Source organism: Neolamprologus multifasciatus, chromosome 5 (genome assembly GCF_963576455.1).
Source record: "Neolamprologus multifasciatus chromosome 5, fNeoMul1.2, whole genome shotgun sequence".
In the NCBI taxonomy this organism is placed as follows: Eukaryota; Metazoa; Chordata; class Actinopteri; order Cichliformes; family Cichlidae; genus Neolamprologus; species Neolamprologus multifasciatus.
Window position 1 is genome coordinate 3,964,688 of NC_140443.1, and position 22,623 is coordinate 3,987,310.

Here is a 22,623-nt window from a genome sequence, read left to right on the forward strand (position 1 = left end):
GTTGTCCAAAATGTAATATTGACTTATGATTTAACTGTTAGGTAAAAATGCATTTCACTGTGGTGGTTTGTCAGAAACACCAAGGAGTTAAATGTACAATATTTCTGAAATATTGCGAATTACAAGTCTGTAAACTATTTTTTAAAATGCAAAGTAATAAGATAGTGTAAAATAATTACTGGTATTCAAGCTAGTTAGCACTGGGTAATATTAATATTCGGATACCCGAATAAATAAAATACGCAATAATTTTTACATTAATTTAAATTGTAAAAAAGAGGGAAAAAAGTTTTGTTTTTTTTCATCAGCTCAATAACTCACCGGAAAAAGACGACAAGAGGGAAGAATAACTTCCTCTGAGGAGGTCCGCTCGTGTCTGCAGCCTCGTCCCTTTAAACATTTCTGTTAACAATTCCTTAAAAGACTTTTTGTTCGCAGCTCGTAACCGGTTTCATACCGTCTATGGTGTAACCGTGTGTAATGATGTGTTTACAGACCCGCGATTCTGCACAGTCCGTGGAATGAGTGTGTCAGTGGGCTGGAACACGAACTGAGTGAGGCGGCTTCGTGTATAGACGATCTGTGCAGCAGTCTGTGCGGATCAGGGTAACTGTCGGGGAAGATTCCCGGGTCCGTGAGTGAATCCGGGAAAGTTTTACACACGGACATGGCGTCAGGCCTGTGTTGTGCAGTCGTGCTGGCTCTGTTTGTGATCCTGTCCCCTTGTGTATCCGGTAAGTTTAATTATGTTCATCCTTAAACGGCCGCTGTGTTTTCTTGTAGCCGCTGACCATCAAGCAGTCTGTGATGTTACTTCAGACCACGTTTAGGGCGAAGTCAGTGACGTAGCGTCTAAGTATCCGAAAACTTTTCATTTTTATGAAAGGCCATAAAACTCATCAAGACATCTTTTCTTTTCTTTTGTTTTTTAAGTTACAGCTTGTGTTTTAACCTTTTAATAACACTGTAGGATTAGTTTGTTACAGACCCATAAAAGTCATTTAAAAAAGAATATACAATCAGTCAGTGTCGGTGGCTATTTTCACATGTTTTAGGTTATATTTTTTTATCCAGTATATTCTGGTCACTCGAGCTGCCCGCTAATTAACAAGAAACGTGTGAACGATCATTTAGCATCAGTACAAACTACATCATTCAGAGACCACCAAGTGGAAGCAGCAGGGTTTCAAACTCAGGGCTGAGCATAGATAAGTGTGTGAAAACATCACCTCTGTACAGCGTAGTACACTTAAACACCACCAAGAGCTACAGTGACAGTGAATCACCGATTCCCTAAAAGTCAAAATGTTGCAGTGCTGAAAAGTTAATTTTAATAACTAATTGATTGACCTGAAACGAGCTAACTTTTGCTGCCCCTCTCTGATTTTCTCGGTCTGTTCTGTTACAGCAGGGGATGACTGCCTGGCCTACAGTGGTACGGAAGCCCAGAAATGCCACAGAAAATTTTGCTGTGGGGACTGCAACAGCAGATATTGTTGTTTAGATTCTTCAAAACGCTTTGACGAAGATCACCAAGAAGAGTGGTATGTTTTCATTTTCAATCTGCAATCCACAAAAAAACCTGCATTTAGCTAGTTTGTGTAAAATTAACAATTTCCTATTTTAGAAAGTGATTTCCAGTGTTGGTCAAGTTACTTGAAAAAAGTACTCAGTAACTAATTACTGATTACTTCCCCAAAAAGTAATCCCGTTACTTTACTGATTACTTATTTTCAAAAGTAATTAATTACTTAGTTACTTAGTTACTTTTTAAAAACACGATTTACAACCTGAATAGGTGATAAAGCGATAGATCTTTCAGCCCAATTCTACTTTTTCTGCATAATCATCACACAAAATGTAATCAAATTGAAAAGTCCTTTTTAAAACTTGTTTTATTAGTTTTAATCTTTTAACTTTATGCATCAAGCAAAAATTAAATTATATGCAACATTCTCTGACTGGAAGAAATTTGTTTAACATTTAAACTTATTTTCTGCACATTCCAGCACATGAAATAAAATATTTTTTTGTGTGTTTACACTCACTCTTTCAAATAGATGCAAGTAAAACACAGCAGAAAATAAATAAAGTCAAAGACTAGCGGTCCTGTTGCTCTATTTTCACCTGTAAAGCAGGAGTGGGGTAGGCGGAGGTTTACCCTGGTGCAGGTGTGCCGCAGCGGTCAGTGGAAGAATCCGCGAGTTTCTCCGTGAGTTTCCCATTACGTCATAGCTACTCGGTGCTTGCTTGGAAGTTTAGGGGTTTTTTTCGCTGTAAAAAGAAGTTTTCTTCCCACGCACAACGGACACTAATGTTTTTGTCACTTTTTATGGAATCAAACTCAAAGTAAGGTCAGTACTTCCACGCTTTAAACGCTGCACGCTCATACTCTCTCTGCACTCGATATATGATCCATTGTTGATCTGCACACAGCTGTTGTCACAAACGTCGCACTCGCTTACGTCACTGTCATGAGACATTCTCGCAAAAAAAAATCACGGTTTTAGTAACGCAGTAACGCAGCGTTCCTACGGGAAAGTAACGGTAATCTAATTACCGTTTTTGCAATAGTAATCCCTTACTTTACTCGTTACCTGAAAAAGGTAATCAGATTACAGTAACGCGTTACTGCCTATCTCTGGTGATTTCTTTTTAAATCTCTCTTTTCTCCCAGTATAAATGTGTTTAAGGCCACCTGTGCAGTAATGTAGCTGTTCAAAAACAGGACGCGATGTCTTCCTGCGCACGGCCATCAGCATAAAGCCAAAGTGTAGACTGAAACGAAGGCCTTCATTCACATAACATCCATCAGTGTGCTGCTTTGCTTACTCGCTGGAGGACTGACAGGGTATCGGGGTAGAAAAAGGGCTTTTGCATGCTGTGTGCTGGTTGTTGGAAGATAACATACCTACACCTGTTTTTCAGTCAGTGTTGCAAAAAATGTAGCAGACACAACTATAGCACGAGGAGTTGTTGCATAGTTGGAAGTTTTGAAAATTAGCTGTAATACTTTGTTTTATTTTTGTTTTTTTCCTATTTTGTTTCGGGCATAATCCTTACTTTGCTTCTTTTTCAGCAGCGAAGATGCTGACAAATCTTTTCAGGATCAGTTAACTGCTATCAACAACAAAACATTACTCATTCTCATTGTTGGCATGAGCATCATCCCCTTTGTGTTCCTCATCTTCTGCTGCTGCGTCTGCCCCAGCTGCTGCCTGTACAAGCTGTGCAACAAACGTGGTAAGTTTTACTAGAACTAGTACTTTAATTTGGGTGATGCTTTAAACCTTGACTGGACTCTGTTGTGAGCAAAGACGACTTTAGTCATTCGTGTGAAACTTCTGGAAGGCACCTTTACATTTACTACAGTTGGTGCATTGTAATGTAGCGTTATTGCAGTCAAAAAATATTGGCAGTCACAGATACACGAACAGATTCTCACACGCTTTCTCTGATGACGGATTTTACTTTACTCAAACCTACACAAAGTATAGTCAAGGCCTTCGATATAGATCTGAAGGCTGTTGTTTTGTGCGTTTTGGTATTTACAGAATATTTCAAGCTCTCAAAACACACTTTTCATGCATTGATGCCTTAAACGTAAGAGTAGGCACTGTGGCATGACGGAGTTTAAGGCACCTCATTTGTTTTCCAATATTTTATTTTAATTTTTTCAGCATAGAAAACCCCTCAACAAACAAATACAGCTCAGGCGCTGAGATGATAGGACAAGAAATAGCACAATAATAATAATCAATAGGGAAAGACAAAAGAAAGAAAACATTAAAATTAGAAACTACCAGTATCCATAATGAATTAAATGTCATGAATATGCAATAAACAGGGAAATTGCAGTGCCATGGTACATGTTTATACAACGTGAGCTTTCTCCAGGTGAGTACAAAACGGAGTCCAGGATTTTGAGAAAACATTTGCTGCAGGTATCGAACTTTTTCCAGTTGAATGACTGATAACATATCATTGAGCCAGACGCTGAAGGAGGGAGGAGCAGCGGACTTTCATTCCTTTAGAATAAGTCTTTTCGCAATCATCATTCCGAGGTCGATTGGCACCCGCACAGTCACAGGGATAGTTCTGGAACGTACACAGCCAAAAACGAGATGGAAATCCCATAAGCTTTAGAGTACCAATCAAATATTTTGGACCAAAAATTGGTCAATGAGGGGCAATGCCAGAAAGCGTGAGCCAATGTGCTCTCTGATGTTTTACATCTGTCACATATGGGGGAAGTTGAAGGATAAATTTTGTGTAGCCAAACTTTGGAATAATGTAGCCGGTGGACAATTTTAAATTGTATTAATTGATGTTTGCTGTTAACAGAGCAGGAATGAATTTTTGATAGGCATTTGTCCCACGTTGATTCTGATATTTCTATGCCCAATTCCTCCCTCCAAGCGTGTCTTATCCTCGTTGTCTGCACTTCAATGCTGTCATCAAACAAATGTCTCATTTGTTTTTATAGTGGCTAAAAGAGAAAACCCTATGAAAATGCCAATTAAACTTTCATCAGTAGCTGTTGACTTTCTTTTTTTTTAACTGTCAAAGTTTCATCCTCTCGATGTCTTTTATCAGAGATGAAAAAGTCCACAAAGACAATAATGTGATTATCTTTACTCACTGGTAGGGCTGCAACTAACGATTATTTTCATAGCCGACTAATCTTAATTCCTTTGATTAGTTGACGAGTCAATGATTATTTAAACAAATCTGCTTTCTGTCGGCAAAACTTCTCATTCTAGTCTTCAGTAACTCAGCTGCTGAAACCTGTGAAACGTATCTGTCTTCTAGAACAAACCTGTTAGTCAACTAGAAGAGACTGCTGAGTTCCTGTGAATAGAGCCATATTCACAGTAAGTCGGAGCCTTGCAGGACAAAACATGTCAAACACTGAAAAAGATTAGTGATGCTGGATTTCACCTCCTGCCTGTGTGATGCAACATGCAAAAACCTAAAGTTCCCGGCTCAGTCAAATGAATGAAGTACTTGGAAGACTTCATGTGAACAAGGACCTGTTAGTGTGAGTCTGACATTTGGGTGATTTCTCATACATTGCAGTGATTGACTGGTGAGTTGGAGCATTTGTCTGAGACCATGAGGGCCTCGTTTGTAGACTGTTGGCTCACCTACCACATGACTTTTATTACCTCAGCAGTTTGGTCTGACAAGAAACACAACTGAGATACAGAGCCTCCCCTGACCTAATGTTTCAGAATCACTGCAGTATTGGAGGCTTTGTAAACTTTTCAGCTCCTTATTGGTGTTTGACGAGGTTTTGCCTTCCATTGGTGTTCTTGGTGAGCGTACATGCCACAGGGCAATGAGTCAACACATCATCAGAGATAATTGCTGTTTCGAGTTTGTGCCAAAGTTTGATGCTGGTGTGGTTTTTGTTTTTTCCACTTCAGGGGTCATGTCTTTACTTGATTTTTGCTTGTGCTTATTCTGAGCGCTTTAAATTCTTTGAGCGAAGCCGTATCAATTTTTCAAATACCAACTTTAAGGCGCTCAGAAACAGCTGTGTGGGGCTTTGAACTCTAGCATCTTTATTTTGTTTTTTCTCAAATGACATGAAAAGATCAGAGCCAGCAGTTAACTGATCCTACTGAGTATTGTCTCTGTAGCCAGAATCATTGTCAATATTTCAAACCTGTTAGACACAGCATAGCTGTAATGATTCTATTATTTACGAGGAGCAATAATAGCAGCAATAATGCTAATAGAAATAATAGCAGCAATAATGCTAATAGCAATAATGCTAATAGCAATAATAGCAGCAATAATGCTAATAGCAATAATGCTAATAGCAATAATAGCAGCAATAATGCTAATAGCAATAATAGCAGCAATAATGCTAATAGCAATAATGCTAATAGCAGCAATAATGCTAATAGCAATAATAGCAGCAATAATGCTAATAGCAATTATGCTAATAGCAATAAGGATTATGTAATGCTGGATAAAATGCAGACTAAGATTTTATAGATTTTAATAATGAAAGGGAATTTTGTTTGTTTGTTTTTTACAGTTGTTATTTTCAGTAGGAAGTTGAATACCATGTCCTGTGCAAGGAATCCTTGTGTTTTCATCACTTTGTCACTTCTTGAGAGTAATGAAATTGCAAAACCCCTAAGGCTGCGCAATTATAGGCAAAATGCTAATCCTTATCATTTTGCCCAATTTTAGGATTATTATTATCACGATTATTCAATATAAACTAAATTAGGCCTTAAAATATTCATAATAAATTTAGAGACATCACATAACACAGATTTCATGTGCATATGTGTGCTGTAATAAAGCTGTTACTCATCATTCATTTAAATTCAGTGCCTCTCTTTGAGCAAAAACATTACGTAAGTTTAAAGAAAATTGTACAAAAACTTAATGCAAAATTACATCAACACAGCCCTGCTTTCCCCATTGTGCTATAGTCTTCTTAAATAAAACTTAATTGCAGACAAATAAGATATTTATTCATTTCCTAAAAGTAAAACATAAATTCTTTCACTCCATTCTTGGTATCTGCGTGATGGAAACTCATAGCAAAGTACTCAACAGATCTTAGAGCTTAATCTCTTTCCCCTTGGATGCTTTGCATATAGTGCCCGCATTGGCACTTTGGAAAGGTTATTCCCATGGATGTTTTATTCCTGCACGGCTCTTTAAAGACGTTTTCCCTTCTATTGGAACCTCAGTCCTCGCTATTATAAATAGCAGTATTACTTCCAGTGTGGTTCCTGATGGTTTTAAACATGCAGTTGTAAACCATTTATTAACAAAAACCTGGCGCTGACCCCTCATTTCAAAAGTTCCATTCTTCTCAAAGTTATTTGGAAAAAATAGTTTTTATCCATCTGAATATAGATGCTAATGGTATGATGGAAGTTTTTCAGTCTGGTTTTAAACAGCTACACTCCACTGAAACAGCACTTTTACGTGTTTTTCTTTTTAGCTACTGATTGTGGAATTTCGGTCATTCTCGTGCTTTTAGATCTTACTGCAGCGTTTGATGCTGTTGACCACAATATTCTTATCTCCCATGTGGAACACCTGGTTGGCATCAAAGGTGCTGCACTGGATTTTCTTCATTCATATTTGAGTCGCAGAACTTTCAGTGTTAATGTTGAAAAAGTCCACCTCAGCCCCACTTTCTTGTGAGGTGCCCCAGGGCTTAATCCTTGGCCCTCTTCTTTTTTCATTATAGGCATTATTCACTTTGGGCAAACTTTCTGTTTTTAAATGTGCTATATTACCTAAAGCCTTAACTACTTACCTTGGCCAAATGAGATTGTGCTTCTTTGTGAGCGCTAGCGATACCACGAAGAGCTGTACAGGTTCGCTTTTATGTACATCTGAGTTGATGTTGGATGATTAACCTTAGCAACAATTGCATTTTTTTTACTTCACCTTGCAGGTGTGTTTCCAGGTGGTTGAATAAGTTTGCTGTGCTGCTTTGTGGTCCTGACACAAATCTACTCTTCGCAGATGATTTCTTCTTGGTTAACATGATTGTTCTAAATCCAAAACAGCAGACCTGCTTTTGGAAGCAAGCTCGCTTTCTGCTGCTCCAGACATTTGATTTTTGTTTTGACCGTCTGTTGCCTGTCTTTGATGTAGTGTTACTCCTCCAGGCTACGATGCAGTGAACAGCTGTGATTGGCGATCAGGCGTAAGGTGTAGCGCTGGGATTTTGGTAGTGCTCTGCTTTATGATCTGTTGGAGAAGCATGCATTTTCAATGTCATTTAAATAATTCTACATTCCTAATCTCCACCCCTGCCCATCAAATGATTGCTGAATTTGCTTTTTCTGGTCCCTTCTACTTGGGACAAAATTTCTTTTTTATTTAAATAAGCAGGCTGTGCCTTGCCTGTAGTTCCTAGTGTTGTTTTTACGCTGTACACGAAATGTGATCGGTGCAAAGAATCTGCAGATCTACCTCTGAGCAGTAAACACTTAGGTTGCTGTAAGGATTTCTTGTTGCTTGGTTGTGACCAGCCCCATTAATAGGCTGTTGTTTTGCATTTCTTTTAAGACATGTCAGAATCGATATCCCCCGTCAATAAACATGTTAGTCAAAAACATCTGAAAAACAGCTCAGATGTATGTGCAACCTACAATCACAGGTCCATCTACTTCTCAGGTTCAGAGTGTAACAGCATGTTCGGTGGCCTCCAAAGTTTATTCACTCATAAATGCATGATTGTCCTCACACATGAATATTTAACTCTGAGTCTCTAGACTTCTATAAATAGACCATGTCTTAATCTTAATTTAACCCCCTTAGTGCTGGTTAGATCCCATGTGTTCATTTAACATGTACATATAGTGTTTATGTTTTTAAATCATTACTACTTGTTAGTTTTATGTAAATGTGTTCATGTGACATGAGAAAGACTGGGTTATTGTACATAACGTGATGTAATTACATGGAAATGCGTAACATGATTAAATTATGTTCAACCAACAGTTTGTCGTGTCAAATAAACACATTTCTGTTTTGCAAATCGGTACTTTAGCTGACTTTTGTCAGTATTTACAGTCAACCATTTTTACATTTCCGACTTCCTGTCAGTTTGGTCAGCTCGTAAATGTTTTGCCAGCTCGTAAATGTTTTGCCGTTAGGGGAAATTCTTCTGGCAGAGAGGCTACAATAAAGTGAGGAACACAATGTGGCATCTTTGGCTTAAGCCGCTGCATGATGGGATCAAATCCAGGAATGTCAGAGCTCCACCCTGTGTGACTCATTGTTTCCATGACAACCCCACGTCATTTACAGGAAGTGGTTGTGATGACACCCCCTGTTTAAAGACACCTTGTTTTCCACAAGTTTTCTTTTTTCCTGTTCTAAGCAGTGCCTTTTCATTTTCACTGTCCTTACACAGAGATCAGTTTACACTCTGACGATGATAAAAAGAGTTTCTTTGAGTCTCTGTAAACTTCAAAAGTGTAAATCTGTGTATATTCAATAAGCAAACGACATCATGTTTAGTTTCTTTGATGCAGACCTTAAGGAGAGGATGATAAATGATGTATCTTAACTCAAAGTGCACCATTTGCTCTTCTCCTTCCTTTGGTAAAAATGTATTTTTGAATCTTTATTAGAATATTACCTATAAATAACAATAATATGGATAATATGTAGCATGTTTCTCCATTTCTAACTTTTTGTTACTTATTTGCTTACACCTGTGATAGAGGCCACTACCCAGGTCAGCAACACTCCTCAGCATCCAACGGCAGCACCTGGGCCCTCTGAATCCTACCAGGAAATGCCCCACCATCTACCCCAGCCTGGCTACCCAGCTCAGCCCATCCTCACACCGCCCTACCATGGACAGCCATTCACAGTTGGACCACCGCCATCTTATCAGGAAGCCAGTGAGTGTGGTTTATGATTTGCCTTGAGCTCTATTCCAGGAAGCAGGTTTAGCTAACGAGTCTGAGTTTGTTAACTGCGAGCTGAGAGAAACTCCTGTTTTCTGTTAGTTACTGGGAACAGACCCTGAGCTTCTCTCTGACTCCTCCCGTCCTGCTGGACCTGAACCACTTGTGTGACACACTGAGTCATTTTCTTATTCATAAAGTCGCTGTCAGCGTTCACAGCGTGGAAGTGTACACTTTTACAGAAACCGAAACGCTATGGGATGTTTTGCTATTTTGTGTAATTAACGTGAGCGCTTTGACAGCCATGAATAAGCGATGACAGCGATTACATCACTGTTTTATGATCAGCTCAGAATAAAATCGATATAGTCTATAACTTAGGCAGTAATGTTTTCAGACTGTCAGCCAGTTTCCTTGCAAAAGCTGAGACTTTTCTTATAACATGTTTGTCTCTACTGATGTTATTTTACATTCATTAAAGACTCAGGAAGCTGCCTTGCTTTTTTTCAGTTAAATGTGATAGTGCTATGGCTGTAAGAGCCATTATCTGTCAGTGAAGGCTGAAATCAGATCAGATTAAACTGGGGAACATTTTTTCTGAGAATCTCATTATGCATTTCTATCCAGTAATGGCAGAAACACAAAAAAGGAAAAGAAAAAAGAAAGAAATGTTTAGAGAATAATTATTCAAACAACAAAATGGTCATAACCTGCTGTGAAGGCAGGTTTTCATTTAATAAACTGACTTGAAGGTGGAGTCTGTTGCTGTCTGGGTAACTAATATCACAGATCCATCAGTGAACTGTGTCTAATGAGTTTCTGTAGATTTTTATCATCAGTTCCTGGTCCCTACATTTTGTCCCTGTCAGGTTACCGCTGAATAATTAGAAAAGATTGATTTAAAAATCAAATGCAACATTTGGATTCCAGCTTTCCAGCAGACATTAAAAGTGATGATGAAAGAGAGACGATCAATATCCTGCTCAGTACTGAGTGGTCTTCATATTTCTCATGCTCTTTATTTACCTGTTGCCATGGTGAATCGTGATGCCACAGCTCCACTGATGTGGCTTTCTTCCTTTACTAATGCAGATGCTTAACTCTGGGTGAATATACTCTTGATTGAACTAAATCTGATCAGCTGTTCTGAAACAGGAAACTCAGAGTTATCTCAAAGTGAATCAACTCAGTTTATTTTTAAACTTGGTTTTTTGAAAATGCTTCCTGGAAAAGTGGCCCGTATTTAACTAAAGAGAATATATTTGTTTGCAGAATAAACAACCAGGTGAAAGGTAGGCTTTGAAACCCAGAACTGTGCATCTGTGGAAATATTAATAGTAGGGCTGCCACAAACGATTATTTTGATAGTCGACTAGTCACCGATTATTTGACTAATCAGATCATCATCCATTGGACGTAAAACTACAGCTTATTGCACCAGCAGCATCTGCTCTTATATAACTATCATTAGCTTACAGCTTTAAGTGTTTAAGGTATGCGCTAACTAAAAATAAAGACAAGATGATAGTTTATTAAATTTTAATGAAATTTGCAGATTGTTTTGGTGAAGTTTAATAAACTCCTTGCTATCTAAAATATAACAGGACACCGGAGTAAATTCTCCAGCATCTCACACTTCTGATAATCAGTTGTCTGCTTGATGTTTATTCAGCTGTGTAAAAACTATAACTTTAATCTCAGCCAAACCGATTTACTCAGGAACAAATAGAATACTAAAAAAAAGCCAAACAATAACATTTTTAAGTTATCTAAGTGACTTATATATGTTTAACCTGAGTAGCGAAAGACGGCGGTGGGTTTGAAAACGATCTGCGGGAGTCCGGTGTTCTCACGGGGTCTAGTGAGCCTAGCCCCCGGCTAGCTATCGAGCTAGTAGCTAACAGACGTCTCCGAAAACGTCGGAGCGCTTTTGAAAATATGTGGTGTCTTGATAAACTGAGCAGATATTTGAGGTTTACACAGCTACATTCTCGCCAGAAAATATGTTAAACGTTTATTTTGTGACCCAGAAAGAATAATAAGAGTAATATTAAAACTAACTAGCTGCTGCCATTGTTGGAAACTGAGCTGGGCTGCGCTATGAATTCTGGGACACAGCTTCTTCTTCTTCTTCGGGGTTTAACGGCAGCTGGCATCCTTGTACATGCAGTGCTGCCATCTTCTGTTTCAGTCTGTTATTACACTCTTAAATCCTACTACTTATTCCTGCGTCTTTTGGGATCTTACAAAGCTTCAAACGACGCGTCGACTATTAAATCAGTCGTCGACGATTTTGATAGTCGATGTAATCGTGACAAGTTGACTAATCGTGGCAGCCCTAATTAATAGTACAATGTACAAAATATTTCTACAGAAGTTGATTTAGCCCCTAGGCCCCCTAGCTTGTTTCTGTGAGTCATGTTGTGTAAAATACTGCGACTGGCTAAAGTAAAGTTGATGAATCATTGAAAATAAACACAAATAAACACATCCATTACTGCCAGAGACTTTTTTTTTTAAATATAATATTTCTTCTTATTCTACAGAACTGCAGTTGTGGTTACTTTTTTAGTGCTGTCTGCATGTTCAGTCTCATGTAAGCTCCTTTTTCACTTTCCAGTCAGTCCTGCCTATCCTCCGATGCCTTATGGCCAGGCTGCGTTCATGCCCCAGCAGCCAGCATACCCCCAGCCACCGTACCCCCAGCCGAAGCCCAGTGCTCCACCTGCAACTCCAGACTTTCTTGCTCAGCCTGCATATAATCCAGATTTTGCTTCATCACCACACTAGGCTGGATCATGGACATCAGGAAGTGCTTTGAGACCCTGTACTCGCATGTAAGTCACGTTACATGGGAACAAAGTGCAATATTTATCATTTCAGGAATACATATATATTAGTTTAGCCTTAATGTTGCTTTCACTGATATATGGCAGTGACCTGCGTCATGTAACTTCATGCTCATATCAAGCTTGGTGGTCTCGCCTCTTTTAAACTTGGATAGTTTTACTGAGTCCGTGTTATGATTTCCTTTACAGAACTGTGCTAAGTGATAACAGATATTGATTTTTTTTCCTTTGTGCTTTTGTGTAAAGCAATTTTTCCGGCTTATGTCACTATTTAAATTCTATTATGGAAAATGCAGTGCCTTTAGACAACTATTGTGATTTCCTGCATTAGAAATATGACTTTGTTTGATCTCTGTCTTTTCCCGAGTGCTCCGTTTCCTGTTCTAAAACACACTCTAGATCTTTTAGCGATGTTCCAGTAATGATTCAGTTTTACATAAAGTCCCAGCTTTGTTAAAAACAGGACTGAGCCAAAATGCACTGCGAGGTTTACCAAAGGAGTCTTTTATGTTCAGTGAACCAAACATCAACTCGATGAGCACGTGTTAAATATGAGAAAGACTTGTGCCTACAAAAAGCATGCATGGAACTTAAAAGAAAAATATTTTAAAGCATTTTATCTAATTTTATTCAATTTATTGATCCATTTGAGTCACAAAATGTTGTCACATTTACTCAGCTATCTTAATAACAGCTTCACTCAAATGAGCCTCGATGTTTTGCAGCGTGCAGTTTTTTTTAAAATGCTGCCATCGAACCTGTTAGAAGTTATTATTCTTTTTGGTATTGTTTAAAGTGCCCCGTACGAGTGAGGGTTTGTTCGTGTGTTGTTTCACTGTTGTTATGGAAAAAGAGCCATCACTTTTGCTTTCTGTTGACTGAAATTACTTGAACATCATTTACAGATGTGACCTTTTTCTTGTGAATCTGCTGACCCAGCAGTACAGTCACAAACTCGTGTGCCAGTTTACATTTTGACGTTCTGTGAAAATCTCATCATCTTTCTTTGTTTAGACTCTTACATTTCAGTGTGCGTCAGTCGCTTCTCTGCAGACACCATCTGTCAGTTAATGAAAGGGATGCAAGGTCACATGTTTGTAGTTTAGACCATTGATGTAAGAAGTATTTTAATCCAAAAACACTTTGTAGTATACTTTCCTTTTGTCTAAACTGTGTATGTAGGAATACTGTTTATTTGTTTTTTATATATTTTTGGTTAGTCATATTTAAATTTTGTGGAGAAAAAATACTTTATTGTGATACTTTATTGTGATGTTCATTAAAGTGTATATTTTCTTTTTTCCTCAGTTTTTGGTTCTTGAATATTATTAATGATGGTCATACTGCAGTGTGTTTATTCATAATGCAATACGTGAATGATAGCAGATGAATTAGGATGTTAATGTGTGCATGAACTACACACATTTCTCCCACTGCATCTCTAAGAGGTAATGGAAGAATTAGACATTTTAAAGTGACCTATTGGTCAAATCATAAAAAAATAACAATTCTTTAGAAGTTTCTTGACCCAAAATAAGATTTATAGTGTTTTTCTCTCTCTCGCTGTCTTCCTTTTTCTTGTTGATATTTCCTGTGTATTTTTCTGGTTTTGAGGATTTTTTTTCTATTGCTGATGCTTGAATATGGAACCCCGACTTGCAAAATTAATTTGTTCCCGAGGGTCTTTCGTAAGTCGAACATTTTTGTAAGTCGAAGCACCCATCGCGCGTTTTGAGTGAGGCGATGCTGAACTATAGGCTATAGGCTAATTGCTAACTAGAACAACAATACGTCTTTTTTTTTTTTTTATTGAAAGAAATTTTCATATACAAAACAAGTCAAGGAAACAGACCAGAATTGTAACAATTTACATTATAAAGATGGTGAAGCAAGTCATTATAACTTTACAGGGAGAAGATATAAGTTTCTAGGGTAAAGTAATAAGGAACATAGACCATTTGACACAGGCAGGAAAATTAGAATAGCAAGTATTTTGTGATTTTTACAGTATAGTGCAGCAGTTTTTTTATTCATATTCAAAATAAGCTTAAGTGACTTAAAATACTGACAAAAGTAATTCAAGAAGACGGTAAACATAGGAGAGGCATTCTTCCACTTACATAAATGAATAAAAAATTTACATAGCACTATTACAAAATTGACAACATCTGAGATTTCAGAATCCAGATTGTCCATAAAGTAAAGAACATCCTTAGATGTGAAGGAAGGTATATTGGACATTCTGAGTGAAACCCAACAGTGTATTACAAACCAAAAAGCATTAACATACTGACAAGTGAAAAAAAAGATGCTCTAGTGTTTCTGGATTGGAAGAACAGAAAGCACAAGAGTCGGCCTCAAAATTAAACCTTTTATACAGGAATTCTCCAACTGGATAAATGCCGGATATGATTCTGAAGTGTGTTTCTTTCATTTTAGGCGCAAGTGGGTATTTTAGGTAAAAAGAAAATGACTTTTCTTTCAACATGCTATCAAGATCATGTCTGACATTGACATTGTAGTTGCAGAATACTATTTGCTTAAAGGTATTAGAGATTAACTTATTATTAAATTGTTTGTCCTTTATTGAGGTATTACCTATCGTCAGTGAAGGTAAGCATGTTCTTATTAGTGAATACTTTAAAGTATTTATGATAAGATTTAACAACGGTGTGGGTAGTGCTTTACAAACCTTATTATAATTATTAAATGAAACGTCTATTTTATACTTATCAATAAATTCTTCATAAGATAGCAAGTTTCCGTTTGTATCAAGCAGATCAACAACAAAACATACACCACTATCATACCAGTCTGATTTAAATAAGGACTTCTTATTGATGACTATAACCCTATTATTCCACAACACAGAATTGTGAGGTGAAAAATTGTGGGTGAAAATTAGTTTCCCAAAATTCAAAGCTTGCTTATAGAAACTAGACAACTTAAGAGGAATCTTAGATATTTCATAATCACATCTGAGCAAAAAATCTAAACCCCCGACCTTATTAAAGAGTTTGTTTGGAATATGGTACCACATAGATTGAGGATAGGAAATGCAGTCTTTTATCCATCTGAGCCGCATTTTCTGTGCTTGGTAGCTGAAGGGGGACAAAAAGGACAAATACCTGGACAGGAAACAGGAAGTCCTTTTGTTCCTCTCAATCAGGCCAAGGAAGAGGGCCAACACCAGTGGTTGTGGTGTTTTGCTGCCCTCTGCTGATCTGTTTTGTCTTTAGGAGTGTTTGTTGAAATTTAACCCACATGCAGTTCTGTCAAACTCTTTCATTTAAATCTACAAAAATACTTACTGAAAGTCAGAAAATATTTTATCATCAACTGAACGAGGAGTCAAACATTAAAACTGAAAGCTTTTATTTGTACTAACTCTCTGCACAGAACAGATTTTGTATACAAAAATCAGAGGAAACATTTAGATGTAAACATGCTGGAAGAAATCCACGGCAGACCCGGGTGTACCTTCATGCTTTTTAGCATCCTTTATTATCTCTGTCACGGTTGCTATACACACTCGGCTGCAGCTCTGCCTCTGCCAGCCATACACACCAACAAACAACTCCAAACACAGGACTCTACACAGATTTAGCTGGCGAGGCGTGATGCAATGGTGCACAGGTGCCCCCGCACACATTCCTTTCAGTTTTCCTGCTCTATGGTAGATGTTTCGACCCCAACTCTATACCAGGCCTTTTAAACTGTTAAAAAAAACTTAATTTCTAATGATGGTCTGGGTCTGGCAGCTCAGAATCAATATAGACTAAATAAAATAATTGACTAATATTATCCCGGATTACAACTGAAACAATTCAATAGTTTTAGATGTAAATCTTCTCAGCTTTTAAGATTAGGATGACTTATTTTCTCTTTAGTAAAAACTGTTTTGTGCTGGATCAGGTGCTGGGGTGAGTTACTAAGTAGGGTAAGTGCTGGTGGATGGTGCGATTTAGTGGTTTACAGCAAAAAACAAAACAAAAAAGGAGGCGAGTCGTTGAAGGTTAAAATGGTTTGTTTGCTCTGGTTTTCATTATATGATACTAGGTCAGTTCTAAGACAAAAAGCTTTTAATTGAAAGCAGTTATGAATAAAACCCATTCTGATCCCTGAATTCTGGCGAGCATGAGGCAAGTGATGATTTCAGCTGACCAGTCTTCATGAACTATTCTAATTTTGATGAAACTGGGCTGCTATGAACTGAAACTGCATCAACTATCAAATGTAATTGTCAGAGTTCAAATGTTATATTATCTCTGTTATACGTGACCTCAGTGTGTGGGTCCAGTCATCATTTTGTGTTTTTATGTTAGCATCTTTAACCTGCTTTCTCACTTCTCTGATTTGTTCAGCAGTGAGAACAAATCAGAGAAGGCGGAGCTTGATGTTTAACAGCTGGTGTCAGGGTCTATTTCTCCCTCGCCTCGATCTGCACCTGCGTACCTATTTTATATTTCTGTTGCATTTAAAGCTTCATTTAGGTTGAGTTGGGATTTAGCGGCACTGTTTTGGTTTTAACGTAGTTTACCAGAACTAGTTTCAGGGACAAGCCTGAATCAGACAGCCCATCATGTGTTTGGTTCATGCACTTCTTCCTCTGTTTCTTTTAGCTGGGCTCTCATCTCTGTTTCGCTTGTTAAGGTCAGCAGTGTTGTGCCATCTTGTATGTTGGATTTCTTTAAACCATAAATTTAGGAACCATAACAATCTCTATTTGACCTTTAACCTCGGATTTGACCTGAAGGAAACTTGCAATGCCAGAAAATAAAGTTACATTTCTTTAAACCATATTAAAATATCCCACACAAAATATTTTTCATATTCTATCACATGACTGATGCTTTTCCTCTTTTTGTGCCTTTTTTTACCTTTACTGTTACAAAAAAGTTAACAGACATCCAAACAGAGAAAATGTGTCAAAGGGCACTGACACAGCAAAACGACACGGCAAGTAGAGCAGATTAAGTTAGACTGAAGATCGTAGGGTTATGTACAGGAATACCTGTGTATGAGAAACAATATAGACTGAGAAGAGAAAAAAAACACCATCCAGATTAATCAGATGTCACGGCCAGAGGCCAGTGTGGAAACAGACTCTAAGGCAAGCAGCACTCGGAGACACAGGAACCAAAAGTGACAGAGCTTTATTTAGAGTGGGGGTGGAAACGCTGGTTCTGTGGGAAGGCCCAGCAGCACTCACCTGGACCATGACATCAGGTCAATGAAACCACAGCGGTGAGTGGTATAAGAGGATGTGATGATTGTGGTGGTTGCATTTCAGTACATTTCAGATACTACGTCGCTGTAAGAAAGACAAGACAACCCCCCTCCCCTAAAAAAACCTATCTGAATCACACTAACAGTAAATATAATATCACTGCATAACAAAATAAGCAATACATGAAAAAAATGTTTTATTTCAGATTTGAAAGAGTATGGTATTTGGTATTTTTTAAACAACAAAAAGGACTGGTAGTCATAAGAACTAGTCAATCCTGTAACAACCCAACAAAATCGATGAGAAGGGAGGCGGTATAACAGAACCTTAAACGAAAACAAAAAGAAAAAACCTCCCCATTATATAAAATCAATGTAAATGTAATTAAATTAAAAAAATTACATTTTGAAATTTGAAAATTACCTTTTGTGATTTTGAAAACAAAACAAAGCAGAAAAAGCCAGTAGAGCAGGGGTATCGAACTCCAGGCCTCGAGGGCCGGTGTCCCGCAGGTTTTAGATATCACCCTTGGTCAACACACCTGAATCACATGATTAGTTCATTAACAGGCTTCTGGAGAACTTCAGGACATGTTGAGGTGATAATTTAGCCATTTGAATCAGCTGTGTTGGATCAAGGACACATCTAAAACATGCAGGACACCGGCCCTCGAGGCCTGGAGTTTGACACCTGTGCAGTAGAGGTTCAGCAGGGTCAAAAACATTTTTATGTTATTAGGATTTTCCCCTTTGTTACCTCAGACCTAACAACAGAGAGCTGATACAGTGATTCAGCCACACAGCCATGGATAGATGTAACATGGTAGACTAATGTGCCTGTATTAATTCATCTCCATATTATTGTGTGAAGCTGCACTGGGTTGGGAGTGTGTGTGTGTGTGTGTCACATTTCTGGTAAGCCAATGGCCGTGATGGGGTTGGACTAATTAGAGGCAGGTGTAGTTGATTGCTCTGATACACTAGCCTACTTGTAGCCCACAGTACAAATACTGCTGTGTTATTTTATCTCTCTGTGCAGGTTTGTAATGTGATGAAACCTGATATGTTTGGGATGGATGGGTTTTGTGCTATGAATTATATAGTGAAGGTGTTATTTTGTCTCTCTGTGAAGCTGGCATAGTTGGCTCTGGCCTTGGGACTGTGTTTTTTTTACTTGATCCACAAATGGGACACTGGACTGATTCATCTTTTATTATTGTGTCAATAAATTACCTTTCAGAATTGTATTGACCGTCATCTTTTTGCCCACGGCTGAGACGGTTGGTTGTGTGTGTGTTACATAGATGCCAGATAAATGTGCTGTTCGGATTCTCCCTCTAATACAACCTACCGGTGTTAAGTGTTGCTCTACGTTCTCTAGGATGACTTCATTACATCTTCAAGTCTTTAAAATATTAGGAAACATTTTCCTCGATAAACCCTGCTCTTAACTCAAACGACGTAGACATCCATGCAGAAAAAGATGTGGCAAAGATCACTGACATGACAAAACACAGCAGATGTGAGTGAAGTTCCCCCCCCCCCCCCCCCCCCCCCCACCTTCTTCAAATCCAACAAAATTGATGTTAAACATTTGTGCTGCAAAAATGTTCGTTTGTGCCACTATCATTTTAAAGATATTATAAAGAATTTCTAGAGGTCATCAAAGGTCAGCCAACCCCCCATATTAATGGAAACAAACAAAATGTCAATCAGTTGTGCTATGTTTGTGCTGCTAAAGTTGGCATTTGTGCTGCTTCTGTTTTAAAGATATTAATGAAAATGTAAAGGTCAAAAGGTCAACCAGCCCCCCCACATTACCCAAATCAAACAAAATTGATGTTAAATGTTTGTGCTACATTTGTGCTACGTTTGTGCTGCAAACATTTTCATTTGTGCCGCTATCATTTCAAAAATATTAATAAAATAACATCTTGATGCGTGCTTAATCATCCAGGTAAGTAAATCCCAAAAGGTTGATTTTGTTCATCTGGACATTTTCAGTTGGAGAAACGTTTCGTCACTCATCAAAGTGACTTCTTCAGTCTCAGCTGACTGCAGGTTTCCCCAACCTTATAAACATTACATTTGCATAGTGAAGGAAACTAGCACCACTGAATGAACAACATGCTGGGGGGTTAGTTCCATGATTGTTAGTATGCAAATTCTTATGACCATTGATCAATGACAACTAATCAAAGCCTACTGATCAATGGCCATGAGTACCATTCACAGAAAGTGGGGAATGGCTACAATCACAGCATTGTGATACCCTTGGGCCCCCCTTCTCGATGCAGAGATGGTCAGCATCCTGACAGCCTGATGGACGAAGCTGTCTCAGTCTGCGTGTTCTGGCCCGGAGGCTCTTCAGTATCCTTCCTGATGGCAGCAAACTGAAGACGTTGTTGAAGAGATGAGTGGAGTCACCTGTAATGGAGAGGACCTTCCAGATGAGGCAGGCGCAGTAGATCTCCGGGTGAGGGAGGCAAGAGAGGACCCCACAATGCTCTCGGCTGCTCTCACTACCCGTTGTCATTTTTTCTTGCAGAACCCCGTGCAGGAGTCATACCACACAGTGATGCAGTGGTGAGGATACTCTCAACTGTGCCTCTGCAGAAGGTGCTCATAATGGGGGGTTGAATCTTTTGTGCTTCTCAGTTTGCAGAGGAAGTAGAGTCGCTGTTGGTCTTCTCCACATTCAGGGACAGGTTGTTGTTGCTGCACCACTCTGCCAGATGGTTAACTTCACCCCTGTAGTAGATCTCGTCGTGGGTCAGCAGAGTGAAGAGAAGGGGGCTCAACACACATCCTTGGGGAGCCCCCGTATTCAGTGTTCTTGGGCTGTCGACCCGTACTGTCTGCTGTCTTCCTGTCAAGAAATCTAGCAGCCCGTTATACAGCGAGGTGCTGATCCCCAGCAGATCCAGTTTGTGAATGAGTTTCTGGGGAATGATGGTGTTGAATGCTGAACTGAAGTCTATGAACAGCACTCGGACATATGAGTCTCTAGTGTTCAGATGTGTGAGGGCTGAGTGAGGGGCAGTTGATTCCATCATCGGTTGAGCGTTTTGACCGGTATGAGAACTCAAATGGATCCAGGTTGGAGGAAAGCGATAATTTGATTTGATGCATGACTAACGGAGGTGAGTTTGACAGGACGGTGGTCCTTAAAGCAGGAGGTAGATGACTTCTTGGGTACAGTAATGATGGTGGAGGCTTTGAGGCATGTGGGAACGACGGCCTGACCCTAGTGATGTGTTAAAGATGTCTGTGAAGACATTTGTGAGTTCCACAGCATAGTCCGTCAGTGCTCGTCCAAGGATGTTATCAGCACCTGGAGCTTTGCGTGTATTGATTTTGGCAAGGGATCTTCACACACTGTCTGGGGATTGTGTCACCACGGTCTGCAGAGTGGGCTTGTAGTCTGTGATGGTTTTGTATTCCTTGCCACTGCCTCCAAGTATCTCTGCTGTCACTGAAGCTTTGCTGTAGCTGATGCCACGTGACAGGTTTGCCCTTGCTGTTCTTAGGCTCACCTAATTCCCGGCTCTGAAGGCTGCATTTGTCAACCTTAGGAGCATTTAAACCTGACCTGTGAGCCATGGTTTCTGATTGGCCCGGACAGTGATAGTCCTGGTCTCTGTGACATCATCGATGCATTTTGGGATGTAGGCAGTGACAGTTTCTGTATATTCCTGAAAGTCTGTGGTGTTGTCGTGTGTAGCAGCCTGTGGTGGAAAAGCAGTCTTGCAGTGCCTCTGAGGACCCTTCTGGCCACACCTGTACCTGCTTACGAACTGGTTTGGTGACTTTGACCAGGGGCCTGGGGGAACCCATGGCACACCCAGGTTTCTGCCTGTACTGACCCTTATGCAAAATGGGTGGAATTAAGACACAGTTCCAAAAGCAAACACAACTGATCAGTGCTGAGAGTGGTCCTGTTGCTGAGGTTGGGGTGATCCTGTCATCTCTTATGAACGACCTCCAACGCTTCCGTGACTGGGATGCAAGTGAAGACAGATGTAACGTCTCAATGTACATGTACTGTTTATAAAACTAGGGAAACATAAACTGCACAAACAAAATAATTTGCAGGACAAACATTTGACATCAATTTTGTTCAATTTGAAGAAGGTAGGGGGGCCAACTTCCCTCACATGTGTTTATAAGGTTGGGAAAACCTGCAGTCAGCTGAGACTGAAGAAGTCACTTGGATGAGTGACGAAACGTTTCTCCAACTGAAAAATGTCCAGATGAACAGAATCAACCTTTTGGGATTTACTTACCTGGATGATTAAGCACGCATCAAGATGTTATTTTATTAATATTTTTTATAATGATAGCAGCACAAACCAGCACAAACATTTGACATCAATTTTGTTTGATTTGGGTAATGTGGGGGGGCTGGTTGACCTTTACATTTTCATTAATATCTTTAAAACAGAAGCAGCACAAATGCCAATTTTAGCAGCACAAACAAAAATGTTTGCAGCACAAACCAGCACAAACGTTGCACAGTTGATTGACACCCATTTTGTTTGATTTAATTAATGTGGGGGGGCTGGTTGACCTCTGATGACCTCTAGAAGGTTGCCGGTTCGAGCCCCGGCTCGGTCAGTCTCGGTCGTTGTGTCCTTGGGCAAGACACTTCACCTACCGCCTACTGGTGTTGGCCAGAGGGGCCGATGGCGCGATATGGCAGCCTCGCTTCTGTCAGTCTGCCCCAGGGCAGCTGTGGCTACAACTGTAGCTGCCTCCACCAGTGTGTGAATGTGAGAGTGAACGAATAGTGGAATTGTACAGCGCTTTGAGGACCCCGAAAAGCGCTATATAAATGCAATCCATTATCATTATTATTATTATTAGAATTTTTTATTAATATCTTTAAAATTATAGCAGCACAAACGTTTGATACCACTTTTGTTGGATGTGAAGAAGGTGGGGGGGCAACTTGACTCACATACACAGCAGTGGCTTCCACGTGGTCTTTGAGTCAATCAACTACTTTTCTGAAAATAAATAATAAATGCTCAAGCTCTGCATGTGTGTACAGCAAAGACAATATGAGCAACAATACAAACTTTGAGAAACTTCTCACGCTCTCAATATCGTGTTTTCACCGTATTTATTTTTAA

At 39.2% G+C, this 22,623-nt stretch overlaps 1 protein-coding gene across 2 annotated transcripts; it reads left to right on the forward strand.

Annotated features, from left to right (window-relative positions):
* The first annotated feature begins 330 nt into the window (after positions 1–330).
* Positions 331–13,707, forward strand: LOC146517849 (uncharacterized). 2 transcript variants are annotated; one of them, XM_085160294.1, is made up of 5 exons: positions 331–734; positions 1,409–1,544; positions 3,083–3,243; positions 9,222–9,404; positions 12,031–13,707. In XM_085160294.1, the coding sequence occupies exons 1-5, from the start codon at positions 668–670 to the stop codon at positions 12,198–12,200; spliced, it is 717 nt and encodes a 238-aa protein (XP_085016420.1). In that variant the 5' UTR covers positions 331–667; the 3' UTR covers positions 12,201–13,707. The 2 variants fall into 2 exon arrangements, with proteins under 2 accessions (XP_085016420.1, XP_085016419.1); XM_085160293.1 differs by having other exon boundaries at positions 333–734; positions 3,080–3,243.
* Positions 13,708–22,623: the final 8,916 nt, after the last annotated feature.

Bases quoted from the DNA above. Each gene is read 5' to 3' on its own strand.
- LOC146517849 (XM_085160293.1), top strand. From the start codon at position 668: ATGGCGTCAGGCCTGTGTTGTGCAGTCGTGCTGGCTCTGTTTGTGATC. The intron at 735-1,408 runs GTAAGTTTAATT...GTTCTGTTACAG, and splicing joins CCTGTCCCCTTGTGTATCCG to CAGGGGATGACTGCCTGGCC. The intron at 9,405-12,030 runs GTGAGTGTGGTT...TTCACTTTCCAG, and splicing joins GCCATCTTATCAGGAAGCCA to TCAGTCCTGCCTATCCTCCG.